Source organism: Coregonus clupeaformis, unplaced genomic scaffold (assembly GCF_020615455.1).
Source record: "Coregonus clupeaformis isolate EN_2021a unplaced genomic scaffold, ASM2061545v1 scaf2607, whole genome shotgun sequence".
NCBI classification, from domain to species: domain Eukaryota; kingdom Metazoa; phylum Chordata; class Actinopteri; order Salmoniformes; family Salmonidae; genus Coregonus; species Coregonus clupeaformis.
In genome coordinates this window covers 42425-68680 of record NW_025536061.1, presented here as the reverse complement: position 1 = coordinate 68680, position 26256 = coordinate 42425, and the positions used below count along the sequence as shown (strand labels likewise).

The window sequence follows — 26256 nt, the reverse complement described above, 5'->3', positions numbered from 1 at the left end:
ACCTTGGCAGTTTTACTGGTTAACTCAGCAGCTTAAATCCCGAGGCCGGCTGAACTACATTGAATTCAATAAAGCAAGAACAAACTTGCAGTCCTTGCATCCATAGCTCAGTCTGAGAATTTGAGAGTGGTTACATTTCTCCAGCCTCATCACTCAGCTGTTCACCAAAAAAACGGACTGCTTTGTCCGGGTGACCACTTTTGCTGTTGGAATCCCAGATTGCTCCATTATTTAAAGTACAATAATTTTATGGTATGAAAAAGCTGTTTGCTAAGTAATAAGTCCAAAGTCACAAAGGAAGTGTATGTAGGTCTACATGTTTTTAATCAATGCTCAACATTTCACCATGAAAATCATATTTTATGCAACACAGGAAAATGATAAGACTTGGTCCTGTTTATTCAGCAACTTCTTTGCCCTGTAATAAGAAAGGAAGAATATAATGGATCAGTAATAATAATGAACATGATAAATATATGGATAGACTTGGATAGAATATAATGGATCAGTAATAATAATGAACATGATAAATATATGGATAGACTTGGATAGAATATAATGGATCAGTAATAATAATGAACATGATAAATAGATGAACACTTAGAAAGAATATAATGGATCAAGCATTTAATGCTCAGTGCTCAGCTTGGATTTTCAATTTTGAAGTACCAACTGAATTGATCTTATTAGATTATTTTGCCCTACCTGAAATGTGCTTCTTAGAGGTCTTAAATACAGTTGAGTGAGTGTAAAAGGTCAGTATTGACCTCTGTGAAGACTGAATCATAAGTGGTGTTGATGTGGTCATATTTGAACATGAGTCAGGTATAGGTTTAGCAGCAGTTCTGTACCTTTCCAGTGTCACGGGTCTTGGCTCTGAGCTTGTTGACCTGAGTCTCAGCGATGTCAGCACGCTCCTCAGCCTCCTCCAGCTCATGCTGAACCTTCCTGAACTTAGACATATGGCTATTGGCTGCTTCCTCCTGGGTGAATAAAAGAGATGGAGAGCGAAACATCAGCATTTAAAGTTTGATGCTTCAGGTAGCAAATAAAAAATATGTTTTTAAAGGTATTTTCAACAACAAAAATATAGACCGATTTAGGATAGCAACGTATATGGGAAGATAGTTGATACAGCAGAGAAAGTGAGTGGAGGAACGGGATCAAACCGCTGCCTCCAGCACTACCACTAGACCAGCAAATTATTATTCAACCCCCTCTCCTTTAAGTTAGTAACACATAGGCATAGGAGGCACTCAGAAATGTGTATAATTTCTTCAGTAATGACTTGCAATATCAATTTAGTAATTGTTGACTGATGTGCTGTAGCAACACTTCAACTAAACCGTATGGACATTACGTTTTGTAGGGAGAAAATACATTTTCAAATGTATGCTTTCAGAGTATTTGACTAAGTCTGTCACTCACCGCTTCCTCAGAATGCCTCTTGTAGGCCTTCACTTTCAACTGCAGCTTATCTACCAGGTCCTGAAGTCTGCTAACGTTCTTCTTATCCTCCTCAGTCTGTGGGAGAAGATAAAATAATCAATGTCAGTATAGTTTTATACACAAACCTCTCTGTGTTACTGTCAAATGTGTGAAGAAGGCACTTTCTCTTACCTGGTAAGTGAGCTCCTTGACTCTGCGCTCATACTTGCGGACTCCCTTGACTGCGTCTACACCTCTTCTCTGCTCGGCCTCCACCTCAGTCTCGAGCTCACGCACCTTTGTGGAAGAAATAAACGTATTTGTTTGAGGTGGTGAAATCAGACTTAACAAATCTTTGTAACACAGAAGTGTAGTGTTCTACCCAGTCAAGGAGGCACAATTGTTATCTGTCCCTATGTACTTCTAAACATTTAATTGAAGGGGTCTGTAATAATAACAACAACTTTTCATTATCTAGGTCAGTGGTTCCCAAAGGGGAATTTACATTTAAATGTGTTTATGAATATTTCTAGCAAGAACAGATTAAACAACCAGGGATCTGTGGAAAAAGTTTAGAGAGTGCAATACAGTACATATTATTAATCCACAAGTTATGTTCTTAACTATTAGATGCACAACGGGTCTGGGAGGCTCTCACCTCAATTCTTCTTGTATTTGTAATATGACTATTTATCCATTTTGTCATGCGTTTAGCAGTTTATGGTGCAGCACCAGTATGGCCACTAGAGGACGCCACTCGCATGTTTTAATGTTATGAGATTTCTTCTATTATGGGAGGCTCGCGCTATGACAGTTGAGAGAAGTTTGCAAAGTGAGCCAACAGCAAGACAGAAGCACCGACATAAATACATTTACATTTACATTTACGTCATTTAGCAGACGCTCTTATCCAGAGCGACTTACAAATTGGTGCATTCACCCTATAGCCAGTGGGATAACCACTTTACAATTGTTTTATTTGATTATTTTTTGGGGGGGTAGAAGGATTACTTTATCCTATCCCAGGTATTCCTTAAAGAGGTGGGGTTTCAAATGTCTCCGGAAGGTGGTGATTGACTCATATACATTGGTATATCTTTATTTTGAAGGTAAGCGACTGGAGAAGCACCATATTCGAGACGGTAATGTTTCTGGAGTATGTACATATGTTTGTTAAGATGTTACGTTGTGTTTTCAGGTTTTATGAACTTATTAAAATCCGCTAGCCTACAAACTAATTCAGCCGTTAGCCTGCTGGCTGGTAAACCTGCATAGCAACGCTAGCTTCCCTAGCAACGGCCGGTGAATGCGACATGTCGCTATAGAGAGAAATGAAACAAATGTAACTAGATGTAACAAATTATTACTATGAGATAAAGTGGATGAATGTACATTATATTGTGTGTTGATATTTATTGTGAATTTGTTTTTGTATTATTACTACTAATGAAATGAAAGTTTAGAAGAAGTCTGCTGAGACAACTGTACAAGCCTGAACGAAGCAACTCGATTAATACATTTGTATTTATTTGAAGATCTTGGCTCAACTCCACTAAATAAGTGTACAATTATTATAATTTGTTTTGTTATGATCATAAATGCACCATCATTTAACATTTAAAAAGCCAAAATGTATAGAATTGCAGGAAATTAGCTTTAAAACTGCAACATTTTCTCTCTAATGCCAAGAGGGGGGACTTAACATTTCCCAGGGCCCGAGACTTGATTAGTCATGCCATGCACTACAGAAGTAACAGTAAACCTGCATGGAGGCTATTTTTATCATTCTAAAGTAAGAGATGTCTTCGGATATTATGAGGGGGTCCCTGATGAATTCACTATCACAAAAGGGGTCCTCGACACAAACGTTGGGGAAAATCTGATCTATATGGGTTATTGAGAGAAAAAGTAATTAAACAATGCTCCTGTGTATTTTTATATGATCAAATACATTTTCAGCAATTTGTCTTTTAATCCACCCTAATCCACCCTGCTGTTAACTCACCCTGGACTGGCAGAAAGTGTACCATGTAATAACGTGCAGTGTATCCCAACGATATTGCTTTTGTTGCGTTGAACTTGACATACTGTAACAGTTTTGTGTGAGTGAGGGGGGATTATTAGATGTTTTACTCAGTGAACGTTATTTTTGCACACATGTAGCCTTGTGCACTTGGTCGATGTCTACTAAAAGTGGCCACTATATTCATAACCACTATAATAGAGAAAAAATTGAATGCCTGTTTCATTTCATTATATTTCTACTTTAAGATGTTTTTTTCCCAAGTGCAATATTTAGATGTGTGTGTGGTCACAAGCGTTGTATTATAAAGAATGTCATGGCTAACTGCAATATTAGTGTTTATTCTGTGGACTTCAGTGTCATTCGCTGTAAAGTCTAGGCAACAAATAGCAGGGATTTATTTACGTGTTTCAGTGCAAAAAAAATGTGTCACCTTTTTGGGCCCTCACCAGTTTGCTTCACTGAATGAAACAATGCTCCTGTGTATTTTTATGATCAAATGCATTTCCAGCAATCTGTCTTTCAATCCACCATAATCCACCCTGCTGTTAACTCACCCTGGACTCCAGTTTCTGGAGCTGCTTCTTGCCTCCCTTCATGGCCAGATTCTCAGCCTCATCCAGGCGGTGCTGCAGGTCCTTGACTGTGACCTCCAGGTTCTTCTTCATCCTCTCCAGGTGAGAGCTGGTGTCCTGCTCCTTCTTCAGCTCCTCAGCCATCATGGCCGCCTGGAAAAGTAGTTTGTTTAATTTATGCACCAATTGGCACCAATCATAACGCCCCTTGGGGACAAATCAAGTTGATGTAATTAAAGAACTCACGTCAGTGATGGCCTTCTTGGCCTTCTCCTCTGCATTCCTGGCCTCCTGGACAATATCGTCCACCTCTCCCTGCACCTGCACCAGGTCAGTCTCCAACTTCTTCTTGGTGTTCAGAAGGCTGGTGTTCTGAAAGATGAAACAAGACGATTTGTTTGACTCTCAAGAGAACTTACAAGTCACAAGGCTGAAATTATGAAAATCTAAAGCAAGCACTGTCAAATTCCAGATGTGTTTAAACTGTATGCTTGGTTGAGTTCCATTGGAAATGGCTTTTGACCCATACCTGGGAGTGCAGCAGTCCAACACGCTCGCTGGCGTCTACCAGCTCAGTCTCAGCCACTTTGCGGCCTCTCTCTGTCTGCTCCAGAGCAACTCTCAGCTCCTCGATTTCAGCCACCATCAGACCGTTTCTGCGCTCCACCATGGCTGCCTGTTCCTTCATGTCCTCTGCGACACGAACAGCGTCATCAAGGTGCAATTGGGCATCCTGGGGTTCACAATGACATATGTTCATTAGGACTTGTGGAAGTAGGGGCGATAGGATCGATCAGTGACAGAAATGTAAGTTGGTACGAATTTCCCCAGTATGGCTACCTTTAGTACATAAACCACTCTATTCAATTCCTCTGTTCTATTATTTTCTACAGATTCACAAACAAATCCCTAGCCATGTTCGGTTTTTGAACCTGATGTCCCGAGTCCCTTTACCTTGAGCTGTCCCTGGACGTTCCTCAGCTGTTTCTGGGCCTCAGCGGCCTGCCTGTTGGAGTGGCTCAGCTGGATCTCCATCTCGTTCAGGTCTCCCTCCATCTTCTTCTTTACCCTCAGGGCGTCATTCCTGCTCCTGACCTCAGAGTCCAAGGTGCTCTGCATGGAGTCAGTCATCCTCTGGCTGTTCCTCTTGATCTGCTCCATCTCCTCGTCCTTCTCAGCGATCTTCCTGTCCACCTCACCCTTGATCTGGTTCAGCTCCAGCTGCACACGCAGAATCTTGGATTCCTCGTGCTCCAGTGTGCCCTGGACAAAGAAAATAAGTAATGTGTATTGTGTTCAATATATTTGGATGTCTACAAGGAATTAAATATATATATGACAACAATAAACACCAATACAGGGAGCATTAGACTGTAGCTGGCATTGCTAGTGTAACACTGCTTTTCCCATCAAACAGCTGTAGTTTGTACCTCAGCCTCCTCCAGAGCGGTCTGGATCTCAGACTTCTCTGTCTCCACGGTCTTCTTGGCCTTCTCCAGCTCATGGATGCTCTTGCCAGTCTCTCCGATCTGCTCAGTCAGGTCAGAGATCTCCTCTGCACACACACACACAGGAAAAGTTTAGACTTGGGAGATTTTCAGTGGATATCGCCAATGTACTGAAGTTGACATTTAATCATGATAACAGTTAATTAATTAACACCCTATACATTACATCTTGTCTAATCAAACATGAGCCAATAAGAGCTGCTGTGAAATGCTCACGTTGCAGGTTCTTGTTCTCTCTCTTTAGAGTCTCCAGATGATCCAGAGCCTCCTCGTAGGAGTTCTTCATCTTGAAGAGTTCAGTGCTCATAGAGCGAGCCTCCTTCTGAGCTCCTTCCAGCTCTGCCTGACCCTCCTCATACTTCTGCTTCCACTCTGCCAGAACCTAGGGAAATACATGGGATTATCATTATAAGTCATAGATGAAGAGATTTAAATCAGAAACATGCTACAATTATACTACAATTGATTATGTAGCAGAAAATGTTTACCTTGTCAAAGTTCCTCTGCTTCTTGTCGAGGTTGGCGGCCAATGCGTTGGCTCTCTCAACGTCAATCATGAGGTCCTCCACCTCTCCCTGCAGCCTCTGCTTGGTCTTCTCCAGGGAGGCACACTTGGAGTTGGTCGCCTCAATTGTCTCCTCAGCCTCCTGCAGACGTTGGGCCAGCTTTTTCCTGTTAGGTGGTTTTGTAGTTTTGAAACAAATGTTACAATATATATTGACGTAACATTTTCTCAGAGCCCCCCTACCACCCTCAACATCCACACCCTATATTTGAGTGTTTGCTGTTGCATGTGACTCACTTGGCCTCTTCCAGCTCCTCTGTGCGCTGGATGGCATCAGTTTCATACTTAGTCCTCCACTGAGCCACCTCGCTGTTAGCCTTTGACATGCCGCGTTGCAGCTCTGCCTTGGCCTCCTGCTCCTCTTCAAACTGCTCCCTCAGGAGGTCACAGTCATGACGTGCAGACTGGACACCATGGGCCAGTGCATTTTTAGCCTGTGAAAGAGAAAGACAGAGATATTAGAGAGATAGTCAAACAAATTACAGTAGAAGACAGAGGGTGGAGAGACAGTACTAGGGGAGAGACAGTAGGTCTCTGAGTAGAGACATAGGAGTCTCTGAGGGTGGAGAGACAGTAGGAGTTGTTCTAGGGTGGAGAGACAGTAGGAGTCTCTGAGGGTGGAGAGACAGTAGGAGTCTCTGAGGGTGGCTGGAGAGACAGTAGGAGTCTCTGAGGGTGGAGAGACAGTAGGAGTCTCTGAGGGTGAGACTAGTCTCTGAGGGTGGAGAGACAGTAATCTAGTGGAGAGAGAGTAGGAGTCTCTGAGGGTGGAGAGACAGTAGGAGTCTCTGAGGGTGCCGTAGTCACCATCTATATGAAGATATGTCTCTAAACTCTGTGGTCGGTGCAGTCCATTTTGTTTTTTTTACCTTGACCTCTTCCTCAATCGCCCTCTTCATCTCCTCCACCTGCTGGGTGAAGGCCTGTTTTCCTCTGGTCAGCTGAGACACCAGGGCTTCCTTCTCCTCCAGCTGGCGGCCAAACTCTCCTGCAGGGATAGAGGGATATCTAGTTAATAGGGTCTCTGTTCTCTAAGATTGAAAATGGTATCGTAGGGCAATGTTAGGTGGTGAATAGTACAGTAAAAACTATGTGGATACAGCCCCCAACACGTTATTGTGTTCTACTGAAGGAAAGCATTGGGTTGAAGTTCATTGTTGATGGTACCATTTTCTGTCAGGAGTCTTGCCCTCTGTCCGGTGATGTCATTGACCTGGCGAACATTCTCATCATTCTTAGTCTTGAGCTCGCTCAGCTGGTCCTCAAGAGTACGGCACATCTTCTCCAGATTGCCCTGTTAGTGAAACATGTTCCATCATTACTATATATATGGGACTCCTGTCAACCTCAGTTCATTTGAATGGTAATGTAGTTGACCCTCCTCAACACTGCTTGACCAAAACATCACTACTCACCTTAGCCTTGGCGACGGCCTCCATGTTGCTAGAGAGGTCATCAATCTCCATCTTGTATTCGCTCTTCTCCTTCTCCAGCTTCTGCTTGACGCGCTGCAGGTTGTCGATCTGCTCCCCGAGCTCAGCCACACTGTCAGCCTGCTTCTTTCGCAGAGTGGCGGCTGTGGCCTCGTGCTGCAGGGTGGACTCTTCAAGATCACGACGCAGCTTCTGGAACTCAGCCTCACGCTTCTTGTTCATCTCAATCTGAGCAGCAGTGGCGCCTCCGGCCTCCTCCAGCCTCTCGCTGATCTCCTCAAGTTCCCTGGAGAGATCGGCCCTCTGCTTCTCAACCTTAGCCCTGGCAGCACGCTCAGCCTCAATTTCCTCCTCCAGCTCCTCAATACGGGCCTAGAACAGGGGGCATGAGTAGGGGGGATGAACACTACAATACAGTTGAAACAATTGAACCTCCTATAAAGTAATAATAGTAGGTATATTTTGCAGAAATGTGTTAATACAAAGCCGGTTACACTAATATATTCAGTAGACAGTGTCCCATGCAGGAACCAAAACCACAATGGTAAGAAGCACCAACAAGAATCACCATCTTCCAACCTGTTGAGCCATTAGAAGCCACCAGGAAAACTGTCGGCTACCAGAAAAAGTGTCAGTTGTTTTCAGGAAATGATTCAGGTGTGTGCTTTTCTGTACTGGAGCGTATATCCTGTACTGTACCTGGAGTTCCTTGATCTTCTTCTGCAGCTGAGCTCCCAGAGACTGCTCATCCTCAATCTTGCTGAGGAGCTGAGTGGTCTCAAACTCCTTCCTAAAAAACAGAAAAAAGGTTAATTGCAGAGTTGGTTTAGGTTTGTTAGTGTAAAGGGAGTATAATACCATTCACGTTGCTTTTAAGAATCACATGCAAATGCTAATTCATAATAAGTCAAGAACAACCATTATTGCAGCTGATACTGTAGTCATTTTTTGTGTTTACTTCTTGATTTTCTCATCAGCTTGCTGCTTGTCATTCTCCAGGTCCATTATGGACTCCTGGGCCAGTTTCAGATCTCCCTCCAGCTTTCTCTTGGATCTCTCTAGGTCCATACGGAGCTTCTTCTCTTGCTCCAGAGAACCCTCAAGCTATAAGATAAAAATACATATATTGTTCAAATCTAAACAACTGAAGATAATATAATCTTACACACTATCATGGTTAAAATGTCGAACTCCACTCACGTCGTCCACTTGCTGTTCCAGCTTGGTCTTGGCCTTGGTCAGAGTGTTGACTTTGTCCTCCTCTGCCTGCAGGTCGTCCAGTGTCTGCTGGTGGGCCTCTTGGAGGGCTTTCTTCTCCTTGGTCAGCTTGGCAACACTCTCATCCATAGATGCCATCTCCTCTGTCAGGTTTTTAACCTGAAAATGGTCACAACATAATTATACTTCACCATAAAGGGGAGATTTAGTTTGTTATATATTGCATTCATTTAGATTAGAAATGTGTCAACAAGTACTGTATTATAGATTCAACACTAGATGGCAGTGTACACCATGCCAGTGTACTGAATGGAAGTCATAAATGAGTAGGGAGCAGAACATGCAATGAATGTGGGGAGTACCCCGCAACTGAAATTCCACTATTTTGTGTCTTAATTTTTCCTTCACCCACAATACAACTTGAATTCCATTTCTGTTAAGCTATGTTTTGAGTTGATTATTGTTTGGATTATTGTTTGGTTAGACTGTCTATGGTAAGACACTAGACCTTGTTTTCAGTGGCGTGCTTCTCCTTCTCCACTTTGGCCAGGGTGAGCTCCAGGTCATCAATGTCCTTCTTCAGCTCAGAGCACTCATCCTCCAGCTTCCTCTTCTTGGCAGTCAACTCAGCATTGATCTCCTCCTCATCCTCCAGCCTCTCGGTCGTCTCTTTGAGTTTGGCCTCCAGCTGGATCTTGCTCTTGATGAGCCCCTCGCACCTTTCCTCAGCATCGTTCAGACTGTCTCCTTCCTGGTGTCAGAACACGAGGACAAATCAGAGGCCTCACTTTGTGTATCAAAATATACACTTTAGTCAAAGAGGTCAGATTAAACCAATAGAAATTCATGAAATAAATAGAGCATATTTTAATAAACACAGCCACATAATTCATAGGTGTGTGTGTTCATCTGTGTATTCATGTGTGTGTAAATGTGCCCTTATGATGGTCGTCTTTCACTCACAGATGCAACTTGAAGTGCCAGGTCATTCTTCTCCTGCGTCAGGGACACCAACTTCTCCTCCATTTGCTTCTTCGTGGCCAGAGCCTTCGCCAGGTCTGCCGTCATCTTCTCATAGTTCTCCTTCATGTTGGCCAGCTCCTTCTCAGTCTCAGCGCTCTGCAGCAGGGGCTTGATCTTGAAGTACAACTTCATCCATGGCCAGGTTTTCACATTCATGAATGAGCGGACGTTGTACTGGATGGTGAAAATGGAATCTCTGGTCGACAGAAAGGATAGGGTGGCATGGTGAGTGACATGCTTAAAGCTACATTCTCGGATTCAAAGAACAACAAAACGGGGTCCCCTATACTTTTTGTATACAGCTGAGGAACGGGGCTAGGGAAATGTAACCGCTCTTAAATTCATAGATAGCTCTCTAGATGCAAAGACTGACAGGTCATGCTAAGCTCATGATTCATTTTATATTCTTCAAGAATTAATACATTATGTTATCATAATGCATTAGATACAGGTGGTTGACAGAAAGCTTTTGCCAGGATGTCCACTATTCCTCACCTCCTCTCCATCATCTTGGTGAACTCTCTCCTCATGAGGAATCCACGGCTGAGAGCCTGGACCATGCCGACCAGAGTGGCCAGCTTCTCATCTCTCATCTCCTCCAGGACACCCAGAAGACCGGCTTTGAAGAACACCTGAAACACAGGTTAGCATGGTCAATGGAACCACAGATGGTGACAGATAGAAAGGGTTGAATCAAAAGAGGGGAACAACTCCACTAGATTGATTTGACAACATTAACTTTGCAATGGTTACAAACAAACCATGGGATAGGATGTTTCTAAGTTGTTAGTTATTGTACAGTTGTATATTAATAATGTCCACAGATACAGATAACTGCAGCCATACCACTCTAACACAATGCACATGATAATGAGTTTAGTTTCTCTTTTATACTTCTATGACGTTGAAGTAAAAAACACTACAATGTTTTTCCACCTTTTACTTTAGTTAAATGAAGAAGAAAGAACAAAAGGATGGATAGATCAACTGGAGAGATTTTATATGGTAAGGGTTTAAATTATTATTGAAGTTGTGTTTTGTTGTCAGCTTTTGCTGGGGGTATTTGACTGACCTTGGTGTGTCCAAACTTGTAATCTTCGTGATTCACATCAATGGACCCAAGCAGCTTCTCAGAAGCCTTCTTGTTGTCCATGAACTGGCCCTCAGGGATGACACTGGCATTCAGTACTTTGTACCTGAATGAGGATAAATGTTTAACATATGTCAAGTTGTAGGTTGGTTATAATTATGTATAACGCTCCCGAGTCGCGCAGCGGTCTAAGGCACTGCATCTCAGTGCTAGAGGCGTCACTACAGACCCTGGTTCGGTTCCAGGCTGTATGACAACCGGACGTGATTGGGAGTCGCATAGGGCGGTGCACAATTGGTCCAGCGTCGTCCGGGTTTGGCCGGGGTAGGCCGTCATTGTAAATAAGATTTTGTTCTTAACTGACTTGCCTAGTTAAATAAAGGTTAAATAACAAATTAAAATGTAAGCCTATTCTGATGCTGGGGATTCCGTTGGAGCAGATCTTTCTGTGTGTGTGTTTGTGCTTGCGCGTGTGTACCTCTGCTTGAAGTCAGCATAGATAATTCTGCTGGGGAAGCCCTTTCTGCAGATCCTGATACCCTCCAGTACACCATTACACCTGAGCTGGTGAATAACCAGGAAGTTCTCCATCAGACCTGGTAAAACAAACCAAGTCTCATTTAATACTCATAAACAGGTTAAAGATTGAGATTGTTAAAGTCACTGATACTGTACTGATAAGATGACATATTTAACTCAATATTTCTTGTACCTGGAGTCTTTGACTCGTTGGGGATCAGACAGCGCACAAAGTGAGGATGAGTGCTCCTCAAGTTGGTCATCAGCTTATGTAAGTTCTCCTGTAAGAGTGTTACAAACCATTTTCTCAGACATCATTTATGATATTTAATGCACCTTTTGAATGACTGAATATATACATTTCAAAAGCTCACCCTGAACTGGGAGGATACAGTCTGCATGGAACCACCCTTCTTTTTGCCTCCTTTCTTGGCTTTATCTGTTAAATTGGGGAAAAGTTAAAGATAACTAGAAAAGTACATTTCCTAGAGCGGGTGGAATAAATAGAATAATAATAAGAGTATGTAAGAAATCTAGAGTGGTCTTGTCTTCAGCAAGCACACTAATTATAAACCAGATAATCTCTGGTTAACTTCACACTTACAGTGAGGGAAAAAAGTATTTGATCCCCTGCTGATTTTGTACGTTTGCCCACTGACAAAGACCTGATCAGTCTATAATTTTAATGGTAGGTTTATTTGAACAGTGAGAGACAGAATAACAACAAAAAAATCCAGAAAAACGCATGTCAAAAATGTTATAAATTGATTAGCATTTTAATGAGGGAAATAAGTATTTGACCCCCTCTCAATCAGAAAGATTTCTGGCTCCCAGGTGTCTTTTATACAGGTAACGAGCTGAGATTAGGAGCACACTCTTAAAGGGAGTGCTCCTAATCTCAGTTTGTTACCTGTATAAAAGACACCTGTCCACAGAAGCAATCAATCAATCAGATTCCAAACTCTCCACCATGGCCAAGACCAAAGAGCTCTCCAAGGATGTCAGGGACAAGATTGTAGACCTACACAAGGCTGGAATGGGCTACAAGACCATCGCCAAGCAGCTAGGTGAGAAGGTGACAACAGTTGGTGTGATTATTCGCAAATGGAAAAACACAAAATAACTGTCAATATCCCTCGGCCTGGGGCTCCATGCAAGATCTCACCTCGTGGAGTTGCAATGATCATGAGAACGGTGAGGAATCAGCCCAGAACTACACGGGAGGATCTTGTCAATGATCTCAAGGCAGCTGGGACCATAGTCAACAAGAAAACAATTGGTAACACACTACGCCGTGAAGGACTGAAATCCTGCAGCGCCCGCAAGGTCCCCCTTCTCAAGAAAGCACATATACAGGATCATTTGAAGTTTGCCAATGAACATCTGAATGATTCAGAGGAGAACTGGGTGAAAGTGGTGGTCAGATGAGACCAAAATCGAGCTCTTTGGCATCAACTCAACTCGTCGTGTTTGGAGGAGGAGGAATGCTGCCTATGACCCCAAGAACACCATCCCCACCGTCAAACATGGAGGTGGAAACATTATGCTTTGGGGGTGTTTTTCTGCTAAGGGGACAGGACAACTTCACCGCATCAAAGGGACGATGGACGGGGCCATGTACCGTCAAATCTTGGGTGAGAACCTCCTTCCCTCAGCCAGGGCATTGAAAATGGGTTGTGGATGGGTATTCCAGCATGACAATGACCCAAAACACACGGCCAAGGCAACAAAGGAGTGGCTCAAGAAGAAGCACATTAAGGTCCTGGAGTGGCCTAGCCAGTCTCCAGACCTTAATCCCATAGAAAATCTGCGGAGGGAGCTGAAGGTTCGAGTTGCCAAACATCAACCTCGAAACCTTAATGACTTGGAGAAGATCTGCAAAGAGGAGTGGAACAAAATACTTTTTTCCCTCACTGTATCTAGAGGCAAATGCTGCCAATGAGATTATGTAAAATAACACCTATTGTATAATTAAATTAACCAAGTGTATGAATAAATTACCCCGGTGAAAACACCTTGAGAAATTGGGATACATTCAAAGACTTTAAAGAACATTTGGTCTGAGTTATAACTGGTGCTTAATTAAATATTTTGACGTGATGCTAGTCTTACCCTCAGGTGGGGGAGCAGGATACAGGGCAGCCAGAATTTTGACTGAGGACTTCTGGTACAGCTGACAAACTGAGTCGTTCAGGGGATCCTTGTTCTTCTCCAGCCAGCCAGTGATGTTGTAGTCCACAGTACCAGCGTAGTGCACCAGGGAGAAGTGGGCCTCTGCCTTGCCTTTGGCAGGCTTGGGCTTCTCAAACGCATTTGTTTTGCCAAGATGCTGGGCGTACAGCTTGTCCTTGAAGGTAGTGTCTGAAGACTTGGGGAACATGCACTCCTCTTCAAGGATGGAGAAGATTCCCAATGGCTTTACGAAAAGAGATGAATATCAAATTAGTGATATTTCCATTTAGGATCACATTTATTCCTTCAGTAAAAATGCTATTATAGGATTATATTCATTTAAGAGCACATAATAGGAAACAGATTGAGTTCTCAACAGTCAGATAACTTGTCAGTGGCATACAGTGCATTCGGAAAGTATGTAAATAAGGTATATCAGTTAAAAATAAAATAAAATAAAAATTCATTTTTTTCAGAAAACCTTTTTTCACTTTGTCATTTTGGGGTATTGTGTGTAGATTGATGAGGAAATGATATATTTAATCAATTTTAGAAGAAGGCAGTAACATAACAAAATGGAATAAGTAAAGGGGTCTGAATACTTTCCAAATGCATCATGGATGCCACCCCCCATTTTTTAAAAACATATAAAATGATGTATCTTTCGTCTCTCTTAGCAAGAGGCTGGAATGTATCTCACCAGGTAAAGCCTCCGAGCTAAACTGCTCCCCTCTGTCTCTGTATGTGTAGCCCTTCTATCTGATGCTGTCTGGTCAAAAATAGTATGATATTGTAGCATTGAATGCAAGGGAAGCCAGCGAGCATTTGGCCTCCCTTGATATTTTTTTTAATACAATAACAGCGAATCAGAGTTGAGCTAAACTGAATGAGCTAATCTGTGAATGGTTCTGGTGCACCAAAACAAAAGTGTCAAGTGAAGCTAGTTTGGATTTGGTTTCACTCCAATCGCATCACATCAAGCCAAACGTCATTGACAGAAAAACAAAAATGTAATTGTTGTGTTGTTGGGCTCCGGTGGATAGCTAGCTAGCTAAAATTGGTGGAGATAGGGATTTGGATTTATAGTTTTACTTAAATCTCCGTACTGGTCAATGATTCTAATAGCGATTCTGATCCAACCATAAATTCATACATTGCACCTCTGGCCTGAGAGTATGGAAGATTCAATATGTAGATAGATGTAGTATGCTAATGGTAACTAGCTAATCGTTGCCCAGGAAAGGAATTTAGGCTAGTGAGCAAGGCTTTTAGCCAGGTAGCCTAGGACAACAAACATTTACAGTGCGTAATATATGACAGAGTCATAGACCGTTTCAGCAACATGAAAGAGAGGAGGATGGCATTGGAGTTTCTCGTCAAGTAGGGTGAGTCAACATGTTTTTTCCACTAACACACACATAAATTAGTACCATGGACAGCCACATGATATTTAGATTTTGGACTAAATTGTTTTTGGTATCTTTAAGTTGCCAATGTATTAGACTAAGCATAGGTGATTTGATGATGTTGAAATGTTGAAGTTGAGATGGGGTTGGAATAGTGGAGGGAGGCAGCTCCTGTTTTCTTTGTGACTTGCGGTAACTCTCTGTAGTTCTAAATCAATAGCTGTTTAGTAGTCCAAAAATGTCGGAAACATGAACTTGATTGATCATACTGTAGGTCATGTAACTGTTTGTTACAGGCAATATGCTTGGTGGACTTCACCAGACAGAGGTTGCTCTCCGGTTTTGGGATGAAACAAAGGTGTGGTTGAATTTATTCTGCCACTGTGTCTTCTTATTGTCTCGGCCTTTAGGCCTATATATCACGGTGGCAAGGCATATGAACTAACAGGTCATAGAGCAAACAACGCAATTATCACAACACATATTGTAGGTTGTAATATGGATTTTTTCCCCCTGGTTTGGCTTCCCCAGTGATTTTTACCCAAGCACCACTACTGTACGTTCTACCACTGTGATAATATTTCACACAGAGCTCCATATGAGCTTTGCTGTTACAGTCCATTATAATCCTCACAGACCGCTTACCTTCTCAATAAGCTCAATGCAGGCAGCCAAGTCCATGCCGAAGTCAATGAAGGCCCAGACGATTCCCTCCTTCTTGTACTCCTCTTGCTCCAGGACGAACATGGTGTGGTTGAAAAACTGTTGCAGTTTCTCATTGGTGAAGTTGATGCACAGCTGCTCCATGCTGTTGTACTGTTGATGGAGTTTTAAAAGGGATCATTTCATCATACAAGGCTGTAATCCATCTCAATCACAACTAATTGTCTTGTTCTGGTCTCATACTCACATCAAAGATCTCAAACCCGGCAATATCGAGCACACCGATATAGAACTGCCTTGGATTCTTGGTGTCCAACATCTCGTTGATACGGATGACCATCCACAAGAACATCCTCTCATAGATAGACTTGGCCAGAGCGCTGACTGAGTTATTAACCTGCAATGATAATACCTCAAATTAATACATGAGATACTGACCATGTCTTGTGATAAGGTGATACGAGCTTGGGAAAAACAAAAGTATGCACTTGTCCCCAAAATAATTCCAGTGCTCAGAAAATGGTAGATGCTGTGTTTGGCCGCCTTACCTGAGGCACAGTCTGTCCCTTGGTCACATACTCGTTGCCAACCTTCACTCTGGGGTAGCACAGAGCCTTCAACATCTCAGCTGAGTTCAGGCCCAGCAGGTAGGCAATTTTATCTGACACTGGAGAGAGAACCAACAACAACAGACTCAGGCACACAAGATGGCTTGTTTCTGATGTCACACTGACAAAATAGTTTGGCTAACTTCTTTGTGGGTTAGGTTTTGATTTACCCACATCCATCATTTCTGGAGGTTGGAATTTGTTCTCTAGAAATGATCTCCTGCCTGACTTTCATGTGTCACTGTCTGTCTTAAGTGTTCTATTTCTGTTTGGGACTGGGAATGGGACTAATGCTTTACATATTGTATTTCTATGTTTGGGACTGGGAATGGGACTAATGCTTTACATATTGTATATCTATGAGTGGGACTAAGAATGGGACTAATGCTTTACATATTGTATATCTATGAGTGGGACTGGGAATGGGACTAATGCTGTACATATTGTATATCTATGAGTGGGACTGGGAATGGGACTAGTGCTGTACATATTGTATATCTATGAGTGGGACTGGGAATGGGACTAATGCTTTACATATTGCATATCTATGAGTGGGACTGGGAATGGGACTAATGCTGTACATATTGTATATCTATGAGTGGGACTGGGAATGGGACTAGTGCTTTACATATTGTATATCTATGAGTGGGACTGGGAATGGGACTAATGCTTTACATATTGTATATCTATGAGTGGGACTGGGAATGGGACTAATGCTTTACATATTGTATATCTATGAGTGGGACTGGGAATGGGACTAATGCTTTACATATTGTATATCTATGAGTGGGACTAAGAATGGGACTAATGGTTTACATATTGTATATCTATGAGTGGGACTGGGAATGGGACTAATGATTCACATATTGTATATCTATGAGTGGGACTGGGAATGAGACTAATGCTTTACATATTGCATATCAATGAGTGGGACTGGGAATGGGACTAATGCTTTACATATTGTATATCTATGAGTGGGACTGGGAATGAGACTAATGCTTTACATATTATATATCTATGAGTGGGACTGGGAATGGGACTAATGCTTTACATATTGCATATCTATGAGTGGGACTGGGAATGGGACTAATGCTTTACATATTATATATCTATGAGTGGGACTGGGAATGGGACTAATGCTTTACATATTGTATATCTATGAGTGGGACTGGGAATGAGACTAATGCTTTACATATTGCATATCAATGAGTGGGACTGGGAATGGGACTAATGCTTTACATATTGTATATCTATGAGTGGGACTGGGAATGAGACTAATGCTTTACATATTGTATATCTATGAGTGGGACTGGGAATGGGACTAATGCTTTACATATTGTATATATATGAGTGGGACTGGGAATGAGACTAATGCTTTACATATTGTATATCTATGAGTGGGACTGGGAATGGGACTAATGCTTTACATATTGTATATCTATGAGTGGGACTGGGAATGAGACTAATGCTTTACATATTGTATATCTATGAGTGGGACTGGGAATGGGACTAATTCTTTACATATTGTATATCTATGAGTGGGACTGGGAATGGGACTAATTCTTTACATATTGTATATCTATGAGTGGGACTCACCCTCTGTGCCGTCTGGCTCGGCCTGCTCCTCACGCTGCTTCTGCTTGAATTTCAAGTTGCCATGGTGCAGTACAGCTCCTGTCAGCTTGTAGATGCCAACCTTCTCTTCATTAGTGAAGCCCAGGACTGTAATGGCATCCTGGCATTAAAGAGGAAGTACAACAGTGATGAACTGAACAGTAGTTTGGCCAGTTACACTACAGTTCTGTCCTCACTCCAGATCGAATGGGATGGATAGTAGATGAAAACACAAAAATAGTTTTACACAGTTCCACAGGGCACTTAGTTACGCTCTCTTGTGGACGTCTTAAATGTGAAATGTGAAGTCATGAAGAGTGCCAACTGCTACCAAGTTGGAATTGCACAGTGCATTCAGTGTGTACGGTGGTCCTACCCATTTGGTTAACCCTTTGTTTGACTCACGTCTGTGGCATCCAGCTCTTCATTGTCATTGATGCTGGCCACAGTGATCTGACCCTGGCTGCACATGGGGAAGTCGTAGGGGTTGGTGGTGATGAGCGCCATTTCTATGGACAACAGAGAACAGCTTGTCAGTTAAATCTCTTAGAATTTTGCTGTCCTACCTTTACAGTATCTCTCCCTCCTTTACTCAATAGATGGACTCAAGGATACATGTAGTATATAATAAATAGCATCAAAAGAGGGGACTGAGACTTGTGGACTAGTGTGATCACAATGCATTAGTTGATAGATATTTCCCAAAGACCGGACCCATGTCTAGATGCCTTGTTACCTTGGATACAATCATTGTAATAGTTTCAAATGTGTGAACCAGTGGAGGCTCCTCAGAGGAGGAAGGGGAGGTGTCACGTTCGTTGAATGACGGGACAGACCAAGGCGCAGCGTGATATACGTACATGTTTATTCAACTTAATAAACACAACGACAAAACAAGAAACGAAACGTGACGTCCTAAGGTAGACACAACAAACCTTAACCGGAACAAGATCCCACAACTCAATAGTGCCCATAGGCTGCCTAAGTATGGTCCCCAATCAGAGACAACGAGCGACAGCTGCCTCTGATTGGGAACCACACCGGCCAACATAGAACTATACATACTAGAACACAAACATAGACAAAGCACAACAAGGAATATACACACCCTGACTCAACATATAAGCGTCCCCTGAGTCAGGGCGTGACAGGAGGACCATCCTCCTCAGTAAATTTCAGAAAAATAAAAATAGTTGAACATTAAAAAGTTATTGTTTTTAGGTAAAACTATACTAAATATATTCACGTCACCAAATAATTGATTAAAACACAGCGTTTTGCAATGAAGGTCTACAGTAGCCCTAACAGCACTCTGTAAGGTAGCACCATGGTGTAGCCGGAGGACAGCTAGTTTCCGTCCTCCTCTGGGTACATTGACTTCAATACAAAACCTAGGAGGCTCGTGGTTCTCACCCCCTTCCATAGACTTACACAGTCATTATGACAACTTCCGGAGGACTTCCGCCAATCTATCAGAGCTCTTGCAGCATGAACTGACATGTTGTCCACCCAATCAATGGATCAGAGAATGAATCTAGTACTGAAAGCATAAGCTATAGCTAGATAGCACTGCAGTGTATAAAATGTGGTGAGTAGTTGATTCAAAGAGAGAAACACAATAGTTGAACAGTTTTGAACAAATTCATTTCTTCAAAAATGAAGGAGAAGCAAGAGAGAGGGAGCGCTAGCTATATTTCTTATTTTTTTCACTTTCACTTACATAGCTGAATGTAGCTAGCTAGTTTAGCCTACTCAGACACCCTGCTAAAACAGAGAGGGATGCTATGTTACCTAGCTGGCTATGGCTATCCAATACTGAAACAATTCCATGTCAAGGTAAGCGATTTGTTTCATGAATTTATTGCCACCGGGGCCCACCGGTGTAACTGCTAAACCGCTTGCTAACAGTACAATGTACTGCATGATTGTAGCGGGTTTACTAACACGTTAGTTCTAGTAGCTATGTTGACTTGACCTTAGCTAATATGGTGACAACGATGTAGGCTGTGTGTAGCGGTTATGATATTTAGGTTTGGCTTGGAAAGGTTTTTTCACCTGGTCACAGACAGTTGATGTGTTGTGCACTGAAGTCCACAAGCAGGGAAAAGGTGAGAGCATAGATGCAAGAAGGAATTATCCAACGATCAAAGGGCTCATGCTGTTTGTATGTGGCTGCTGTTAAAGTAGGGGTATGCCAACATGGCCATACTTGTATTTGTAAACGTATCCGTAAATTAACAGTTGATAGTCGGATCGGATGGTGATCGGAAAAAAACTGAAGTGTTTTAATATACTTAAATAGATGGCAAAATACCTCCCTGCACGTTCTCACTGCAAAAAAGCTGCATTTTAGGAGCAGCTTGCAGAGGAGTGGGTCTGTGTGTGTGTCCTCAACTTGCAGCACTCAGTCAGAATGCGCATTAGTTTCATATTCTTCCCTACCCTTGCCTCACACTATTATGCACATTGATAGCTTGATATGAAACATCCTTGCCATGTGATTTATCATAATAGCAGGCAAGTGATCGGGTGATCTAGCCAATCAGAGCAGCAGGATCAATGTACAGTCCTTCTCTTTACAGACAGGCAAACTAGCCAGTTGACTGCACATTACTGACTCAAAGACAGTACAGTATAGTTTAGAAACTCTGTGACTGACTGACATGAGAAAGATGCTTGCTGGCACCCGAAAATAACTTGTTTTCCGATCACAGATAATTACAAAAAATTATTGGATCTTAATCGGATCCAGAAATTTGCCCATATCCATTAAAATACTCATTTTGTCCGACTACTCGGCGCATCCCTATATGAAGGTGAACTGTGTTGGCGTGTGATCATGGGTGTATTCATTCTGCCAATTCTGTTGAAAAACTTTTCTTAAACGGAAGCAAACTGAACGAAACGGGGATAAACATAGCCTACCTGCATTTGTCCAATAGAAACTATTGTTTGCAACTGTTGAACTAATGATTACACTAGATCAGCTAGATGCAGGCAATATTGTGCAGGGCGGTATTGGATGTGTCAATGTCTGTCACCTTGATTACTCAAATTTCTCTCGACCTGTGCACTTACGTTTTAAACTTTCATTCATAGGCTAGGTTGTAGCAACCTCATGGTGGGTTAGGGAACATTAGAGTATCATGTAGTAGCCTAAACCTATCGATGTGACATTGAGCTGGGTGAATGGAATATGAATGACAGTCATCCAATATGCTGTAATAGAAATAAGGCCATGCTCATAAAAACAATGATTGTCCTCCCTCATCTTAAACGGCACCAACTGCCATTGGTGTGGACTATGAATATTTTTTATAAGTTCCACAGATGGGGGTGGGAAGAATTTCCCATGAACCTCTACTTTTCGTACCAACTAGCTCAGGTTTGTGGCCTGTCATCATCTGGAAGAAGATGTGGTAGCCTCTCTCATCTGGCAGCTGGAAGGACACTCTGGACTTCTCCAGAAGGTCTGAGGGAGAAAGAGAGAGAGAGAGAGAGAGAGAGAGAGAGAGAGAGAGAGTGAGAGAGAGAACATGAGATACATTTAAATTTGATGATCTCCAAAAAATAATCTGTGTGAATTTAGGAAAGCATTGAGAAACAATCAAAACCAACTCACAGGTTTCAATGTCAGCTTTAGCCAGTTTACCACCTTGGAAGTGAATCCTGATGAATTTACCCTATAGAAGTGCATGGGGGTTAGAAATAGGTCAACAAATAAATCTAAATCCTAACAGAGTGATCAAAATAAGATCCTACATCTGCATAACAGTAGGGAACTACTGAATTACATTTTTCCAATATAAGGTCACTTCCACAGTATGCCCTTCATACTTACAAAGCGAGACGAGTTGTCGTTCCTCACTGTCTTGGCATTACCGTAAGACTCCAGCAGAGGGTTAGCTGCAATGATCTGATCCTCAAGAGACCCCTGATTGAGACAAACACAAGTTGCTCAAAAACTGGTAAAATTTTTACGTTTGTTTTTCTCGATTGCTTGAAACCTTTTCTTGAAACAGGATTCACCACTGGGAAAAAAGTTTACCAAACTGAAATGTGTTAAAAAGGAAAGCATGAGCACAACCTACCTGCATTTTGTTGGGGTCTGCTTCCTTCTTGCCACCAGACACTGCAATGGTAGCGAAGTACTGGATGACACGCTTGGTGTTGACAGTCTTTCCTGCACCGGATTCTCCACTGGTTTATATGACAGAGAAAGAGGGGTTTTAGTTACATGTTTGAGTGTCAGATTGACTTTCACTAAGAAATAGCATAGAAAAATACACTGTTGACCTGTTTCCTAACATAAGTAAATATTTACAAATATTCCCATTTATCAACTCATTATTACGCCTAGCCTAGTGTCATAATCCATTCATAATGTCATGTATTTTCATCACACCCAAGTGACCCAACGTATTACAATAGAAATAGTTCATCAGAATGAAATTTTAGTAAACCACTTACGTAATCAGGACAGACTGGTTCTCCTTATCTGTAACCAAAAAACATATTCCTTATCATACTCAAGCAACATTATGGGGACATTATTGCATTCATAGCATCATCACGAATTTCAATTTGGAACATTTCCCATTCAAAGCTAGTGAAATCAGATATTCCCAGCAAACTGTTCTAAGCTAGACTAGAAAACAGTAGATATCTCTCTACATAACATTTTAACTTCCATCCATCCATCCATCCATGATAGCTCGTACCAATCATCATGAACTGAAAGGCGTTGTCAGAGACGGAGAAGATATGGGGTGGAGCCTCCATCCTCTTCTTCCCTCTGTAGGCATTGACAACCTCGGCGTCGTACACGGGGAGCCACTTGTAGGGGTTCACCGTGGCACAGAAGAGCCCAGAGTAGGTCTGGATGAAAGCATCATTAAATTAGGGGATTAACGAAGTCAGATTTATGTGTGGCCTCCTGTAGCTCAGTTGGTAGAGCATGGCGCTTGCAACGCCAGGGTTGTGGGTTCGATTCCCACGGGGGGGCAGTATGAAAAATGTATGCACTCACTAACTGTAAGTCACTCTGGATAAGAGCGTCTGCTAAATGACTAAAATGTAAAATGATGTGGGTATACTGATGTGAGTCTACTGTATTGATATGTTTTGGTTTCTACCGTTCATTTACAGTGGGGTCACTTTACTGAGCTATATTGTATGCTCACAAAAACTGGAAAATTATATTATTTTATACTAATACAACTGCTTGAAATTAATAAATTTTTTAACAGGTAATATTTTATTTTCTCAAAAAGATAGGGGTCAACATTATTGAAGTCTATTTTCATGTCATCCGACCAAAGCACTGGTTCAAATCCAAGTTCCAATGCCGTTTAGCAAACTCCAGGCATTTACATTTGTTGGATGACATGAAAATAAAGCTCTTTGGGTAAGCCAACCAGTGGTGGGTTTGGCGCTGAAATTAGAATGCATAAGCAGAAAAGAACCCCATCCCTACTGTAAAATATCATGGTGGATCTTTGATGTTATGGCACTGCTTTGCTTCCGTTGGTCCTGGGGCCCTTGTTAAGGTCAAAGGCATCATGAACATTACCCAGTACCAGAATATTTTAGCCCAAAACCTGGTTGCCTCTGCCAGGAGGCTGAAACTTGGCCACAAGTGGATCTTCCAGCAAGACAATAACCCCACCTTCACATCAAAATCCACAATGAAATGGTTAATTTGCCACAAAATAAATTTTTTGCAAAGGCCATCTCAGTCTCCGGACATGAACCCCACTGAAAAACTGTGGTTTGAATTGTAGAGGGCAGTTTATATGTGCAGACGAAGGATATCAAGGATCTGGAATGATTCTGTATGAAGGAATTGTCTAAGATTCCTCCCAATGTGTTCTCCAACTCATAAAATATTTTTTGAAAAAGGCCATTATCCTTGCAAGGTATTGAAAGGTATTGCAAACAGGGGTGTCAATAATTTTGACCCTTACCTTTTTGAGAAAAATAAATACAAATCTCGTTCTCGGAGCAATTGTATTAATATAAAATACTATAATTTCCCAGTTTTTAAGTATACAATATAGCTCAGTATTTGAATTATTTATTTTATACAGTCATTTTTTCTCATCTTTATTAAGGGTGTGAATATTTTGGGACCACTGTATGGTAGTACTGTATTTGTGTATTTATTATGTATGTGGTTGTATGTTTGTATGTGCAGGTTTCTTACATAGATCATCCATGCTGCATAACGCTCTTTGAGGTTATACAACACAGAGGCTTCATTCAGGTAGGTCATCATGGCCATGTCCTCAATCTTGTCATACTTAGGGGGATTCATCTCGTAGATGTCTGCATCTTTGAACTCTTTTCCTTCCTGAAACAGTCAGAAATCTAGATTACACGCAGATCAAAGTGGACGTGACTGAATGCTTTTTGCTCATTAACATTACAGTTCAATCCCCCATTTAATCCACTTCTTTGTTATCGCCCACTGACATACTTGACTAGCCAATATAAAAAAAATGCCATGCCTTTTTTAAATAGCAACATTCAAAATGATGTGTTTGAAGGTTATATTCTGCTTACAAAAACAAAGAAATCATTAATCTATCTGTTGTTACTGATTTCATGTTGTCTATTGAAATGTTTTTGATCATTTTGATGATTTGTAATGAAATAGAGTAATTACAAGAACTTGAACTTGAATACTTTTCAGATCAGGCTTACCTCCTTAGTGCCGTCAGGTTTGGTGACTGTCACAGTACACTTCCCATCGGCCCTGGCAGTGACCAGACCCTTAAGGTACAGCTCCGCCTTGTCTGCCACATAGCAGGAGTTCTTTGAATCAAAGGGTGCGGTTTGTGCCTCAATCCTCTCCCTCTCAGGCTTACGGAGGTATATGGCAGCCTTGCCGTAGATTTGCATCTCAGCGTCCGTACTCATGGTGACAGATCACTAGGAAAGAGATGAAACAAGAAACATGATTGACTCTGTGGTGCTTCCTCCCCAGTCAACAGAGTTAGATGAGCGGTATCTCTCAGAATATTCTCATCGCTTTTTATGTGAAGACTCAAACCATGTCTCACCTTCTTTTTCCCCTTCTACAGATGAATGTGTACTTCTTGGAGGACCCTGTGAAACATAAGGTGTTGTGAAAACACACAAGTTTAAAGCAGTTGAGGCTGCTGAGGGGAGGACGGCTCGTAATAATAAATGGAATGTTGTGAAAACGCACAAGTCTAAAGCCTTATCATTTAGCCCCCGAACAGCTAAAAAACATTTAACTAAATAATAATTACAGCCATGTCAAATTCAACTACAGGTGCAACTGATAACTTATATTTTCCTAGTGGCATCTCACTTTAATACACATTCTGTCAAGAATTGAAATAAATACCCCTGAAAACACAGTTACATTCTAGACCACCCCCTCAATTTACAAACAAGTGCAGGAGCACCACTTTTGGCATAAAAAGGAAGTTACAGATTTGAAGTAATACACAGTTAAAGAAAAACACATTTAAAACATTTTTTTAAACCAATGCCACTTGATTGCATATTGTCAAATCTTACAAGAGACATGCAGAAGTCAATTCAAACAGTGCAGATAGCTACTGCCTCAGATGCTGAGTGCAAAGATGAGACAAATGTAAAAATCTAAGGAGGTGGAGAGGTCTTACCACAGAGGAAGAAGGTATCTGACTTATGGATGCTGGGGCCCCAGCCTCCTTATATCTGGTTGGAAGTGCCAACCAAGCAAATGTTAATTATGGACCACTCTGGGAAAGGAAATGAATTGGATGAGAGACCTCTATGTGTCTGTCTCACTAGCACCTCCCACTTCCAGGAGCACCACACTCCCATTACATGACTGTTTAATGTCATATGTGTCTCTGAATTTAGGTAAATGAGAGATGCCATTACTAATAATTATGACAATATCAAAAGTTTGATTCATCCCAATGTTACTTCTACTGAACCTTATATACTGTAATGGAGTGAGTCCATGTTTACCCACTACCACTAAAATAGTTTTCAAATGAAATAAATATTTAAAGCTAGAACGGAAACATTTAGGCTTTCAATAACAGCTTATAAAATTGTTAAATCTAATGTGTTAATCTACAGTATGATCTATTGAATTCTGGAGGCGCTTTTATTTGTCTCACATTTCAGTTGGCTAAAACGGTCCAGTAGGATTCTTCTGACTTACATACCACCATACCAGTATTTCAACCATCTTATCCACTCATATTGCTGACAGCGATATAGCTGCCTCAAACTTTTATTACACTCTGAAGTAAACCGCTTAGCAGCTGAGCTGGCTTGAATAAAACTGATATAAAATTAATAGGGAACAGTTAAAATAAAGTAACAGATTCCTTTACATTTACATTACATTTTCACCACCTGAATTCACCCTGTGTGTTTGG

At 41.6% G+C, this 26256-nt stretch overlaps 1 protein-coding gene across 1 annotated transcript; it reads right to left on the bottom strand.

Annotated features, from left to right (window-relative positions):
• Positions 1-301: 301 nt before the first annotated feature.
• On the bottom strand, positions 302-25519 carry LOC121562429 (myosin heavy chain, fast skeletal muscle-like). Its single transcript, XM_045219671.1, has 41 exons — positions 25504-25519; positions 24910-24955; positions 24551-24778; positions 24051-24197; positions 22567-22723; positions 22316-22343; positions 21937-22045; positions 21687-21779; positions 21468-21528; positions 21219-21317; positions 18251-18354; positions 17828-17966; positions 16172-16290; positions 15871-16020; positions 15606-15776; positions 13495-13798; positions 11757-11821; positions 11576-11663; positions 11342-11459; positions 10846-10969; positions 10269-10405; positions 9714-9969; positions 9259-9501; positions 8733-8909; positions 8491-8636; positions 8232-8322; positions 7515-7904; positions 7267-7393; positions 6969-7087; positions 6337-6533; positions 6023-6206; positions 5751-5916; positions 5457-5581; positions 4981-5289; positions 4556-4759; positions 4273-4398; positions 4009-4179; positions 1621-1725; positions 1429-1524; positions 852-983; positions 302-418 (listed from the first exon to the last, which is right to left on the bottom strand). The coding sequence occupies exons 3-41, from the start codon at positions 24764-24766 to the stop codon at positions 398-400; spliced, it is 5814 nt and encodes a 1937-aa protein (XP_045075606.1). The 5' UTR covers positions 24767-24778; positions 24910-24955; positions 25504-25519; the 3' UTR covers positions 302-397.
• Between the last annotated feature and the right edge of the window lie 737 nt (positions 25520-26256).

Bases quoted from the DNA above. Each gene is read 5' to 3' on its own strand.
- LOC121562429 (XM_045219671.1), bottom strand. From the start codon at position 24,766: ATGAGTACGGACGCTGAGATGCAAATCTACGGCAAGGCTGCCATATAC. The intron at 8,637-8,732 runs GTGAGTGGAGTT...TTTATCTTATAG, and splicing joins TGGAACAGCAAGTGGACGAC to CTTGAGGGTTCTCTGGAGCA. The intron at 4,180-4,272 runs GTGAGTTCTTTA...CTACTTTTCCAG, and splicing joins CCAAGAAGGCCATCACTGAC to GCGGCCATGATGGCTGAGGA.